Source organism: Nerophis ophidion, linkage group LG08, assembly GCF_033978795.1.
Source record: "Nerophis ophidion isolate RoL-2023_Sa linkage group LG08, RoL_Noph_v1.0, whole genome shotgun sequence".
Lineage (NCBI taxonomy): Eukaryota > Metazoa > Chordata > Actinopteri > Syngnathiformes > Syngnathidae > Nerophis > Nerophis ophidion.
In genome coordinates, this window is record NC_084618.1 from 805,039 (window position 1) to 818,970 (window position 13,932).

General features: G+C 40.7%; 1 protein-coding gene across 1 annotated transcript in view; it reads left to right on the forward strand.

Moving 5' to 3' along the window:
- Positions 1-13,932, forward strand: part of LOC133557134 (sarcosine dehydrogenase, mitochondrial-like) — a 74,472-nt gene that overhangs the window by 57,436 nt on the left and 3,104 nt on the right. Inside the window, exon 11 of the mRNA XM_061907377.1 lies at positions 11,849-11,935. Coding sequence (XP_061763361.1) covers positions 11,849-11,935 — 87 coding nt within the window. The remainder of the gene's footprint in view (positions 1-11,848; positions 11,936-13,932) is intronic.

The following is a 13,932-nucleotide window of genomic DNA, read 5'->3' on the forward strand; positions in this document are numbered from 1 at the left end:
ATATTTTATTATATATTTTATCAAGCATTACAGCAGCATCATAACATTTTGGCAACACCATTAATATCACAATATGTTGTCAATGGCTTCACGGTGTCAGAGGGGTTAGTGCGTCTGCCTCACAATACGAAGGTCTTGCAGTCTGGGGTTCAATCCCAGGCTCGGGATCTTTCTGTGTGGAGTTTGCATGTTCTCCCCGTGACTGTGTGGGTTCCCTCCGGGTACTCCGGCTTCCTCCCACTTCCAAAGACATGCACCTGGGGATAGGTTGATTGGCAACACTAAATTGGCCCTAGTGTGTGAGTGTGAGTGTGAATGTTGTTTGTCTATCTGTGTTGGCCCTGCGATGAGGCGGCGACTTGTCCAGGGTGTACACCGCCTTCCGCCCGATTGTAGCTGAGATAGGCGCCAGTGCCCCCCGTGACCCCAAAAGGGAATAAGCGGTAGGAAATGGATGGATGGATAACAACAGTATCATGATATTTTAACAAGTATAACCACGGATATATAATATTTTAATATATAATTTAATGATATTTTCTCAATGATAGTAATATAACAGCTCTGTACTGATGTTGTCCCAATACCAATATTTTGGTACCGGGACCAAAATTATTTTGATACTTTTCAGTACTTTTATAAATAATGGGGAGCAGAAAAAATTGCATTATTTTAACAAAAAATATTAGGGTACATTAAACATGTGTTTTTTTTATTGCAATTTAGTCCTTAAATAAAATATTGAGCACACAAAATAACTTGTCTTTTAGTATTAAATAAACACTCCTAATTAGTCTGCTGACATACACAGTAACATATTGTGTCATTTATCATTCTATTATTTTGTAAACATTATTAAGGACAAGTGGTAGAAAATGTATTATTAATGTACTTGTTCATTTACTGTTAATATCTGCTTATTTTCTCTTTGAACATGTTCTATCTAAACTTTTGTTAAAATGTAATAATCATTTATTTTCTTCTGTTGTTTGATACTTTACATTAGTTTTGGATGATACCACAAATTTGGGTATCAATCCGATACCAAGTAGTTACAGGATCATACATTGGTCATATTCAGAGTCCTCATGTGTCCAGGGACATATTTCCTGAGTTTATAAACATGAAATGAATTTTAAAAAAAACCGAAAGATTTTGTGATGGCAAAAAATATCAACGTAATCATAGTAGAATAGACTAAATACGTGCCTGTACTTTGTATCATTACAGTGGATGTTAGGTGTAGATCCACCAATGGCGTTTGTTTACATTTTGACGCCTGTGAGCTACTGTGTGTAGTGAAACATGTTTAACTATTCCTCGTCCTGCAGGGATGATACTTGTAAGAAACTTACTTTATTTGTCGCCATGGAGACAAGGATTAGTGATTTAGAAGTAGCTAAAACACTGCTGACTGCAAATGGACTTCAGCCGCAAGCTAGAAAGACCTCTTCCTGAGGGCGTTTCTGTGTTATAACTTCACTTTTATCGTTAATTTTTAAGCCAAAATGCATCTGTTCTCCCTTTTCTGTCTACACACTGTGTCTGTAAGTACTCCGTGATTGTGTGCCGCCGAAAATGCTGGTCTGCTCATGAACCAACAATGTCACAATGTGACTACGGGGGCGTGAGTGGGTCGTGGACCGGTGCTTTTCAGAGGCGGTATAATACTGAAAATCATTCATTAGTATCACGGTACTATATTAATACCGGTTTACTGTACAACCCTACTCTGTACATCACGGCTGCACAGATGAAAAAAAAGTACTGTTTTGAACTCAATAGTACCATACTACTTCATTAGTAACTGGTAAAGATGTCGCTGATAAATGCTTTAAAATGTAATATCTGAAGTTATCGGTATCGGTTTCAAAATTGTCGGTATCAGTTTCAAAAAGTAAAATTTATGACTTTTTAAAACGCCTCTGTGTACACGGATGTAGGGAGAAGTCCAGAGCGTCAATAACCTTTAAAAGCACTGCCTTTGCGTGTCGGACCAATCACATAAAATCTGGGGCGGTATAGCTCGGTTGGTAGAGCGGCCGTGCCAGCAATTCGAGGGTTGCAGGTTCGATCCCCGCTTCTGTCATCCTAGTGACTGCCGTTGTGTCCTTGGGCAAGACACTTTACCCACCTGCTCCCAGTGCCACCCACACTGGTTTAAATGTAAAAATTAGATATTGGGTTTCACTATGTAAAGCGCTTTGAGTCACTAGAGAAAAAGTGCTATATAAATATAATTCACTTCACTTCACATTTTTTCACACACACATAAGTGAATGCAAGGCATACTTGGTCAACAGCCATACAGGTCACACTGAGGGTGGCCGTATAAACAACTTAACACTGTTACAGATGTGCGCCACACTGCGAACCCACACCAAAAAAGAATGACAAACACATTTCGGGAGAACATCCGCACTGTAACACAACATAAACACAACAGAACAAATACCCAGGATCCCTTGCAGCACTAACTCTTCCGGGACCCCCTACACCCCCCCCCCCCCCCCCCCCACCCCAACCTCCTCATGCTCTCTCAGGGAGAGCATGTCCAAAATTCCAAGCTGCTATTTTGAGGCATGTTAAAAAAAATAATGCACTTTGTGACTTCAATAATAAATAAGGCTGTGCCTTGTTGTCACTTTTTTCAATAATTTGAGTTGATTTATTTTGGAAAACCTTGTTACATTGTTTATACATCCAGTTGGGCATCATAACAAAATTAGGCATAATAATGTGTTATCGGTATCGGTTGATATCGGTATCGGTAATTAAGAGTTGGGCAATATCAGATATCGGCAAAAAAGCCATTATCGGACATCTTTAGTAACCGGTATACTGTCCAACCCTACGCTGCACTAGACGGAGTCCGCTTACCACGTACTGCAGTTTTAGAATCACTGCTCTCAGCGATTGATCAACAATACGTTTTCATGGCAACATTGATATTTTTTCCTATATATGAAAATAACTCGAGGTCTCTCCTTCTCCTCTCCAGGAAACCCGTGCCGACGACGCTAAAAGCAGGAAACCTGCGGACGCACATAAGCCGCTGCCAGGTGTGCATGAAGAGGACATAATCCAAACACCTGCGCCCGCCCCCCACCTCTAAGCAATCGCCGTTGCCATACCTACTTCCTCTTGTCGGAGGACGGTGCTATTTCCCCGCATGTGTGAGAGCGGTGACGGACTTTGAACTTTTAAAAAACGGGAAACGTCGGAAAAAAAAAGAAAAAAAAAAAATCCCCCGCTCCACCTGGAACACGTCTACTAACAAAGATGGCGCCCCATGGTTTACCGCTGCACTGAGTACATGCCCCGCCCCCACCCCATGAACTGGTAAACTAGGTGCTATTGGATCTTATAATCTGCTTTATTCCATTGAAAGCTACGTGTTTATGGCATAAATCACTCTTTTGTTGACACACACTGATATTAAGGATGGGACTGACCACTGACTTTATCACGTCTAACAAGCTTCCTCTTGTAAATATACTGCATTCCTAGTTCTACATACTCTCCTCAGGTTGTTATTCAGCGTGTGTGTGTGCGTTATTAAATACGTTTTATTTATAAGACACGATGTTGCACTCAATGCATCCATTAGGCGCCTTACTATCATACTTGCCAACCTTCAGACCTCCGAATTCGGGAGATGAGGGGGTATATATTTTCAAGTATTTTTATATATATATATACATATCCAGGAATTCCCATTGTAGGAATTTCAAAGAATTTATTGGTAAATTATGGTGGAAAAAAAGGATTTGGTCAACCATTCAAAGCTTTCACTGATGGAAGGAGGTTTTGGCTCAAAATCTCACGATACACGGCCCCATTCATTCTTTCCTTAACACGGATCAATCGTCCTGTCCCCTTAGCAGAAAAATAGCCCCAAAGCATGATGTTTCCACCCCCATGCCTCGCAGTAGGTATGGTGTTCTTGGGATGCAACTCAGTATTCTTCTTCCTCCAAACACGACGAGTTGAGTTCATACCAAAAAGTTCTATTTTGGTTTCATCTGACCACATGACATTCTCCCAATCCTCTGCTGTATCATCCATGTGCTCTCTGGCAAACTTCAAACGGGCCTGGACATGCACTGGCTTAAGCAGGGGGACACGTCTGGCACAGCAGGATTTGATTCCTGTCGGCGTAGTGTGTTACTGATGGTAACCTCTGCAGGTCATTCACCAGGTCCCCCCGTGTGGTTCTGGGATTTTTGCTCACCATTCTCATGATCATTTTGACCCCACGGGATGAGATCTTGCGTGGAGCCCCAGATCAAGGGAGATTATCAGTGGATAATTGCTCCCACAGTTGATTGTTTCACACCAAGCTGCTTGCCTACTGTAGATGAACTCTTCCCAGTCTGGTGCAGGTCTACAAGTCTTTTCCTGGTGTCCTTTGACAGCTCTTTGGTCTTGACCATGGTGGAGTTTGGAGTCTGACTGTTTTAGGCTGTGGACAGGTGTCTTTTATACAGATAACACGTTCAAACAAGTGCCATTAAAACAGGTAACGAGTGGAGTACAGAAGAGCGTCTTAAAGAAGAAGTTACAGGTCTGTGAGAGCCAGAGATCTTCCTTGTTTGAAGTGACCAAATACTTATTTTCCACCATAATTTACAAATAAATTCTTAAAAATTCCTACAATGTGAATTCCTGGATTTTTTTTCACTTTCTGTCTCTCACAGTTGAAGTGTACCTATGATGAAAATTACAGACCTCTGTCATTATTTAAGTGGGAGAACTTGCACAATCGGTGCCTGACTAAATACTTTTTTGCCCTACGTCACCGTGTTCAATGGAGAAGACTGATCTACAAAATTTGCAGGCAGCATACCCCGCCCCCCTTCGAACTGTCCTGGATGAACTGAAATTATGTTTTCCCATTCATTTTGAAACATGCAAGCGTACTTCTTCTTCTTACTCGTCGTCGCCATGGCTCTTTTTCGTTCTTCTGCTTCGTCTCTGTAATGGTTTTGGACATTACTACTTCCCGTAGTTTTGAAGCAATGCATGATGGGAATCCGGATGTTGCGTGTCAGCGTGTTAACGTGCCGGCTGGATTGCCTTCTTTATGGGTTATAGATAAACCTACGGATAACGGAGACATATATAATAGTCTCCTTTTCGGGTGAGAGAGGACACTAAAGGCAGTGCCTTTAAGGCACGCCCCCAATAATGTCGTTCGGGTGGAAATTGGGAGAAATTCGGGAGAATGGTTGCCCCGGGAGATTTTCGGGAGGGGCATTGAAATTCGTGAGTCTCCCGGGAAAATCGGGAGGGTTGGCAAGTATGCTTATTATTATGCAAAGTAGCACTGCGGGAGAAAAAAATAGCCGCTATGAGTGAACGTGTGTTTACTTTTAACCAAAAAGTTTGGAAATTTGTGTTAGACTATAAAGTTTAACAGTCATATTTCATACGAGAATAATGTATTACGTATATTTCAGACATGCAGTATGTCGTGTTTAACCTCCTGAGAACCAGCGTACTCTGCAGTGGAACAAAAACTTGCAATAGGCACCTCACTTTTCGTTAGTAATCCGTTCAAAAAGGTCAGACGGGAACCGAATACTTTTTGTGACCCAACTAACGCCCTAAAAATATGAACACGAAACGCATTTCCGAGAAGACGGTTATAATATTACATGCAGAAAACAATGTAAAATAAACATAAATGTTGAATAAAATTACCAAATGAACATTCAACATCACTTAGCACTTTGCTACGAGCTTTTTCTTGAATTCAAGGGTGTTTGTCACCTTCTTAATCAAAGTGCTGGCACTCGCAACTTTCTTTGGCCCCATGGTGGCTTATATTAAAGAGCAATGCATGCAATTCTTTATTGAGCAACATTTTGGCATGCATTTTATTTGATAACCTAGTCATACAAAACGTGAGGCGTATGAAAATAATAAATAATTGTTTTATTTTGAAAAAACCTAAGTAGACCCGACACCTGTACCCAAGTTTAACAATTCAACGTCTGTGAATGAATACTTCTGTTGCAACAATGATTCTTGCCAGTACATTTAGCGCTGAAAGCTTATTTGTTTGTATATTAAATTATGTGCCAAGCAAACACGATATTTTGTATTGTGTCTAAAATCATTACAGCCAATAAATGCCATTTATTGTTTACTACTAAAATGTAAAAATGTAATTACGACATCATTAACATTTTTTTTTACATTAAAAACAGCTACCATCGGAAAAAAAATGCTTCGCAAATCAACACCCTCTATAGGGTTGTTAAAAAATTACTTCACAACCGAATCTCGATTTTAATTAATTCTGATTCTGAATAAATTCATTATTTTCAATGTACAAAATATTATTAGTATTGTTTGTTTTTTTGAAATAAAATGTTTGGGCCATCTTTGCGCATATGTATGTCATAAGTCAAGATGAGATTTTGTATCTTGTTATGAGTAAGTTGTATCATTATTTTTATACCACATATTTCATGTATACATAGAGTATATATCCAATATAATTGTATATAAAAAAATAAGATTAAAAAGATCTACACACCACAAGATAAGGGCCCGTGTACCCCCAGTGTTACTCATTTTACCGTCGTGATTATGCTTCTTTGGCTTTGCTTTCTATCATAAACAATGTCAAATCTGCCAAGAGCCTCAGCAGCAAGGTTCACACACCGCTGTGGGACGGCACCGCACTCCTCAACCAGGAGTTGTTGGCAGGGTCCGGGAAACCAAAGTCTTTGGGTTCCGGAGGGAGTATGGTTGCAAAGTGTCCTGAAAGGTGAAAGGAAAGCAGCTTTTACTTTTTTACCGTTACGGTCATGACTATATATCATTTATACTTCCTGTCGCTAAATATCAACCTGTGCAACATATCAGGAAAATGTTATGTTAAATGTTAAACAAAACTGTTTTTAGTGACAGAGTTTGCTCAAGTGCTCCAGAGCCCATGTGGAGATATCCTTTAGAGATTGATGTCGGTTTTTGATACAGCGCCGTCTGAGGGATCGAAGGTCACGGTCATTCAATGTTGGTTTCCGGCCATGCTGCCCACGTTGAATGATTTTCTCCAGTTTCTCTGAACCTTTTGATGAGACTGTGAGACTATGGACAGTGACGTGTTGGTCACTCCAGTCCTAACATGACCACAAAAGATGATCCCACAGTTTGGGCGAACAGACTGACATATTACAGATCTAATCTTGGATAAACAACACTGTGGGGTTGAGCGTTATCAACTCGGTGGATAGAGTTTGGTCCCAGACTGAGATGGTTGAAGAATCTCATCTGGGTATCTCTGCATTGAGACTGCTCTCCGTAATAACAAGCCGCCCCACAGTCTGGTGGAAGAGCGTCCCACAGTTTAGAGTCTACAGCAGAACGAGATGTTTTTGTCGAGAAGCATTGAAAACACACATTTCCAAACTTGTAATCTGCTCAAGTTTCATTTTCATTCAAGTTTCATTCATTCAGACATTTTTAAACATTTTGCCAGATAAAGAGAAGACATATTTTGAATATACATATAGTACTGAAATGGAAGCTGAAGTTTATTACACCAATCCCAGTGTATTTAAAAAACAGAAACAGAAAGAAGAAAGAAAAACTACCAATGTCTTATGCATGTAGTTGTAATTTTATTTTTGTTTTCCATTAATAACAAAATAAACAAAAAAAAATATGAAAAAGTCCCAACATGTGGATTTTACATCCTTTGCATCCATTCTCAACATTTTTTTAAAATAATTGATTTCTTCTTTCTATATATATATTTTGTAAGTTAAAGTACCACTGATAGTCACACACAAACTAGGTGGGGTGAAATATATATATATATATATATATATATATATATATATATATATATATATATATATATATATATATACGTATATATTGTCTGTCTATCTGTGTTGGCCCTGTGATGAGGTGGCGACTTGTCCAGCGTGTACCCCGCCTTCCGCCCGATTGTAGCTGAGATAGGCGCCAGCGCCCCCCGCGACCCAGAAAGGGAATAAGCGGTACAAAATGGATGGATATATACATATATATATATATATGGTTCGGGATCTTTCTGTGCGGAGTTTGCATGTTCTCCCCGTGAATGCGTGGGTTCCCTCCGGGTACTCCGGCTTCCTCCCACTTCCAAAGGTTGATTGGCAACACCAAATTGGTCCTAGTGTGTGAATGTGAGTGTGAATGTTGTCTGTCTTTCTGTGTTGGCCCTGCGATGAGGTGGCGACTTGTCCAGGGTGTACCCCGCCTTCCGCCCGATTGTAGCTGAGATAGGCGCCAGCGCCCCCCGCGACCCCAAAAAGGAATAAGCGGTAGAAAAGGGATGGATATATATATATATATAAAATATCACTATGTATACTTTCTGTTAACATGTCAATTTGTACAATGTTTCTCTTTAACGGTATTGTGAACTATGTTTTGTTGTTGTTCTCACCTGCAAAGTGAACACGATGAACAAAATAGAGGGGCTTTAATATTGTAAGCAGTCCACTCATTTTTGCTTTGGTTTTGTTGAACCTATAAGCTCCATCCAGCACATGCCCCCCTCCCCCTCGTAAGAGACAAGCGGTAAACAATGGATGGATGGATTTTTATTTTTTTTTCTGCTTGAAATGACTCAAGAAATTGGCTTGAAAAAAACAAACACAGAAAAAAAAACCCTCATATCAAACATATCAAATCTTCAGAATGTACAATACGAAGTCTCTGAAAACAATAAATTATAACAAACTTTTAAAATCAACTTAAAATGAGTCATATTAAAGATCATGTTTTGAAAATGTCACAAAAAAGCGTAAATTGACTTTCCTAGTGTATTGCCACTTTTTTGTGTCATATATTATTAAATGGGCTCTTTGCAACATTTACAGATGTCTTGAGGGTGCTAACTTTCCAGTGTTATGTCCCGCCCTCTTCCGGTTTCTCGTACGTAATGACGTCACTGCGTACGTACGTAACACATGCACGTGCATTTGCCTTGGGTGTTAGCTAACATCTTTACATAGTCAATGAATGTATATTATGTCATAACGACAACATGACTCCAAATGGTGCCTTCCTTCTCTTGGACTTGTTGATGAGACATGGTGAGTGACTGGCGTAAACACCACTTATATTACTCCGAGTTACAAAAAAAATAAAAATGACATAACCTTGGTAATTGTGAAAAATGACGGTTCTGGAACTGTTAAACCACTAACGCTGACATAAGCGAGCAAATGTTGTTTTTGTTATATTTTTTGCTTTGAAAAATGTCCCTTTAGGTTCGTAATGTAACCTATTTTATGGACTTGTCTCTTTGTGATGTTAAGTTCCTTTTATAAGCTATCATTCAGTATACGCCTTTAGCTCTTATTTTGAAGGCGCCAAGAGCGGAAGTGGGGTGACGTGTGTGGTGGAGTTGTGCGAAATAAAGTTCTTCGTTCTTCCAAAACTCAACTCCAACGTGATTATTTACGTGGAACCCGACTTAAAACAAGTTGAAAAACGTATTCAGGTGTTGCCATTTAGTGGTCAATTGTACAGAATATGTACTGTGCAATTTACTATTACAAGTTCCAATCAATCAATAAATCCAAACACATACGTCACACCACTTCCGCTCTTAGCGTCTTAAAAATAAGAGCTCAAGGCATATACTGTATGACAGCTTATAATAGGAATTTAAAGGCCTACTGAAATAAGATTTTCTCATTTAAAGGGGGATAGCAGTTCCATTCTATATGTCATACTTCATCATTTTGCGATATTGCCATATTTTTGCTGAAAGGATTTAGTAGAGAACATCGACGATAAAGTTTGCAAATTTTGGTCGCTAATAGAAAAGCCTTGCCTTTACCGGAAGTATGTGCGCGTGACCTCACGAGTTGCAGGGCTCCACACATATTCACATTGTTTATAATGGGAGCCACCAGCAATAAGAGCAATATGGACCGAGAAAGCGACAATTTCCCCATTAATTTGAGCGAGGATGAAAGATTTGTGAATTAGGATGTTCATCGTCATCATTTATATTTTATTCCTTTCATGAAAATGCATATTTACAAGCCACGTACAATTGACACTTTCATTGTTTTTTTCTTTTTTTTCTTATACATTTCCATGATCAGAAAGGAGCAGATGGAAGAATAATATTCTTATATTTATCTGCCCCTTTTTTAACACAAATTACAGTATTTTAGATGAATTTATAACTGTTCCCTCCACCAACACCCAAACTCCAACATACTTTTCCATTTTCCTTTAAGCATTTTCACAATGACATGTCCAATCTAAATCAAAACTCAGTTTGATATAATTTCAGTTTTCTCTTTTTATAACTCTTTTTAAATACAAATATTGATAGTGAAGGACTAGAAAAGAAAAAAAAAAGCGGCGGCAGTGTGAGCGTTTCAGATGTAATTACACACATTTACTAGGATAATTCTGGAAGATCCCTTATCTGCTTATTGTTTTAATAGTGTTTTAGTGAGATTTTAAAGATTGTAAAGCTATACCTCGAGGTCGGATGGCTGCGGTGAACACGCAGTGTCTCAGAGAGAAGCCGAGGAGCCAAGCTCACAGCTGCCTTTTTTGACAGTTACTGCAGGACGACGAATAATCCACTGATGTCTCCGGTAAAATATATATCACTATTTCCCCATCCCAAAACATGCTGGTTGACGTAGAGAAAACATTTTCGCTTGACCTTTCTGCTTCACAACAAACGAAGAAACACAGGCTGTGTCTCGGTGCTAAAGACAGCTGCAATCCACCGCTTTCCACCAACAGCATTGTTCTTTGTAGTCTCCATTATTAAATGAACAAATTGCAAAAGATTCAGCAACACAGATGTCTAAAATACTGTGTAATTATGCGATTAAAGCAGACGACTTTTAGCCACTAGTGGTGCAGCGCTAACATTTCCTGACAGTCCGTGACGTCACGCATCATTCCGCGACGTTTTCAACAAAAACCTCGGGGGAAATTTAAAATTGCAATTTAGTAAACTAAAAAGGCCGTATTGGCATGTGTTGCAATGTTAATATTTCATCATTGATGTACAAACTATCAGACTGCGTGGTTGGTAGTGGTGGGTTTCAGTAGGCCTTTAACATCACAAAGAGGCAAGTCCATAAAAAAGGCTACAATAACATAAATACTATAAAGGTTTAGTTACATTTAATACAAAATATATATTTACTGATTATATTAGAGTTTCCACATTTGTCAACATGCAGTAAAGTAATTTGGACTGTGTGTTGTGTCCATCTTTCAGCATTATTATTTATTACCCGTGAGTTCATGCAGGAGATTGCAGTACTTCTATGAGCCACAAGAGGGAGGCAGGTACTGATGATTTAAATCCACTTTACACGTCCTCTGTGTGGGTGAGTATTTTTCATGTATTTCTTTGTGTTTAATTCCTCCTTCCAGACAGCGGAGGCGAGCTCATAAAAGTTGATATTGCTAATTTAGTAGTAGTAGTCGTGCTTCCACTGTGCAGTGAGCTGCAGCAGCCACTACCTCAGCACTTTTGCTGGGACGGAGGCCAACACAAACCCGCTCACCCGCCCTTCATGAAACACAAACAGATCGATGTACTGCACAGGAGATAACCCCCCCCCCTTTTACTTTCATCCGCACTCTCATCTTTCATCTATTACCGGAATGCTATCCCTTGTTTCCTCGCTTGTCACAAACAAAGGCCTTGACCACCACCCTCCGACATGTCTGTCATCATAAACATGTCTCACAAAGGTCACAGGTGTGGGTGTGCGTTCGGGGGGTGGGGGGTCAGCTGGTCAAACTGGGTACAATGGTAATGATGTTGATCCTTCCCCCCTTCTAGACTGCGATGTCAATGGTCAGATCAAAAGCTTCCTCCAAAGTCTCGATACTGCAAGAACTTAATCGCCATGAGCATGAAACCGCAAAGGTGAGATGTATTCTATTGATGGCTGATTACTTGTTTGTTAGCAGTTTTACGACAAAATGGCGCTGATTATTTCCTTCAAACCACCTTGGAGTACTGCAGTGCTTGTCAGTTATTTTCTGTTATGCCCCCCTAGGCAGGAGAAAATATTTTGTATATACCCCCCCTTCCCGCAGTTTCCACCGTGACTAGAAATAGTATCCATCTATCCGTCCGTTTTCTAGGGCAGGGGTCCCCCAAACTAATGCCCGCATCCGCCCAAATTTAAAATTTTTAAATAATTTTTTAAATCTGTCCTTTTTCATCGAGTTTCTTCTGCTTGTTACTCCGGCGTCTCCTAGCAGCTCAGGCAACTCATCTATTCATCCATCCATTTTCTACCGCTTGTCCCTTTTGGAGTCGCGGGGGGTGCTGGAGCCTAGCTCAGCTGAATTTGGGCGGAAGACTGTGTACACCCTGGACAAGTCGCCACCTCATGGCAGGACCAACACAGATGGACAGACAACATTCACACTCACATTCACACACTAGGGCCAATTTAGTTTTGCCTATCAACTCATCCCCAGGTGCATGTCTTTGGAGCTGGGAGGATAAGGAGTACCTGGAGGGAACCCACGCAGTCACGGGGAGAACATGCAAACTCCACACAGAAAGATCAGGACCTTCGTATCGTGAGGCAGATGTACTAACCCCTCTCCCACCGTGCTGCCCAGGCAAATCATATTGTCTAAAAATGCATTTTTGCCATCAATAACGTGACATCAAGTGCGCACTCTTTCAGTCAATTAGTGCACGAGGTGGACAAAGAGCAAAAAAGGGTGGTGGTGATAGATGTGCAATCCCAGCTGACTCTTAACATCAGGACGAAGGAACACAAAAAACTTGGAAGTACCAAGAGTTGAATGAGCGGCCAGAACGGATATGGATGGTCAAGGCTAGCGTGGGTCCCCGTGGTAGTGGGGGTGCTCGGAGCAGTAACCCCCAAACTGGGAGAGTGGCTCGCAACAGATCCCAGGAACAACACCTGAAGCCTCAGTCCAGAAGAGCGCAGTCCTAAGAACAGCCAAGATACTGCGCAGAACCCTCAAACTCAAAGGCCTCTGGTAGAGGACCCGATTTTGAGGATGACACAGATACCACTCCACCGGGGTGAGAAGGAGATTTATACATATATTTGTAAGCAAATTGTCGAACAGTTTTAGAACGACATTTCTCAACGAGCTATTGCAAGGAATTTAGGGATTTTACCATCTACGGTCCTTAAAATCATCAAAAGGTTCAGAGAATCTGGAGATATCACTGCACGTAAGCGATGATATTACGGACCTTTGATCCCTCAGGCGGTACTGCATCAAAAACCGACATCAGTGTGTAAAGGATATCACCACTTGGGCTCAGGAACACTTCATAAAACCACTGTCAGTAACTACAGTTGGTCGCTACATCTGTAAGTGCAAGGTAAAACTCTACTATGCAAAGCGAAAGCCATTTATCAACAACACAAAGGAACGCCGCCGGCTTCGCCGGGCCCGAGCTCATCTAAGATGGACTGATGCAAAGTGGAAAAGTGTTCTGTGGTCTGACGAGTCCTCATTTCAAATTATATTTGGAAACTGTGGACGTGGTGTCCTCCGGAACAAAGAGGAAAATAACCATCCGGATTGTTATAGGCGCAAAGTTCAAAAAGCCAGCATCTGTGATGGTATGGGGGTGTATTAGTGCCCAAGGGATGGGTAACTTACGCATCTGTGAAGGCACCATTAATGCTGAACGGTCCATACAGGTTTTGGAGCAACATATGTTGTCATCCAAGCAACGTCATCATGGACGCCCCTGCTTATTTCAGCAAAACAATGCCAAGCCACATGTTACAACAGCGTGGCTTCGTAGTAAAAGAGTGCGGGTACTTTCCTGGCACCCTGCAGTCCAGACCTGTCTCCCATCGAAAATGTGCGGCGCATTATGAAGCGTAAAATATTAATACGAACAGTCCGGGGTCT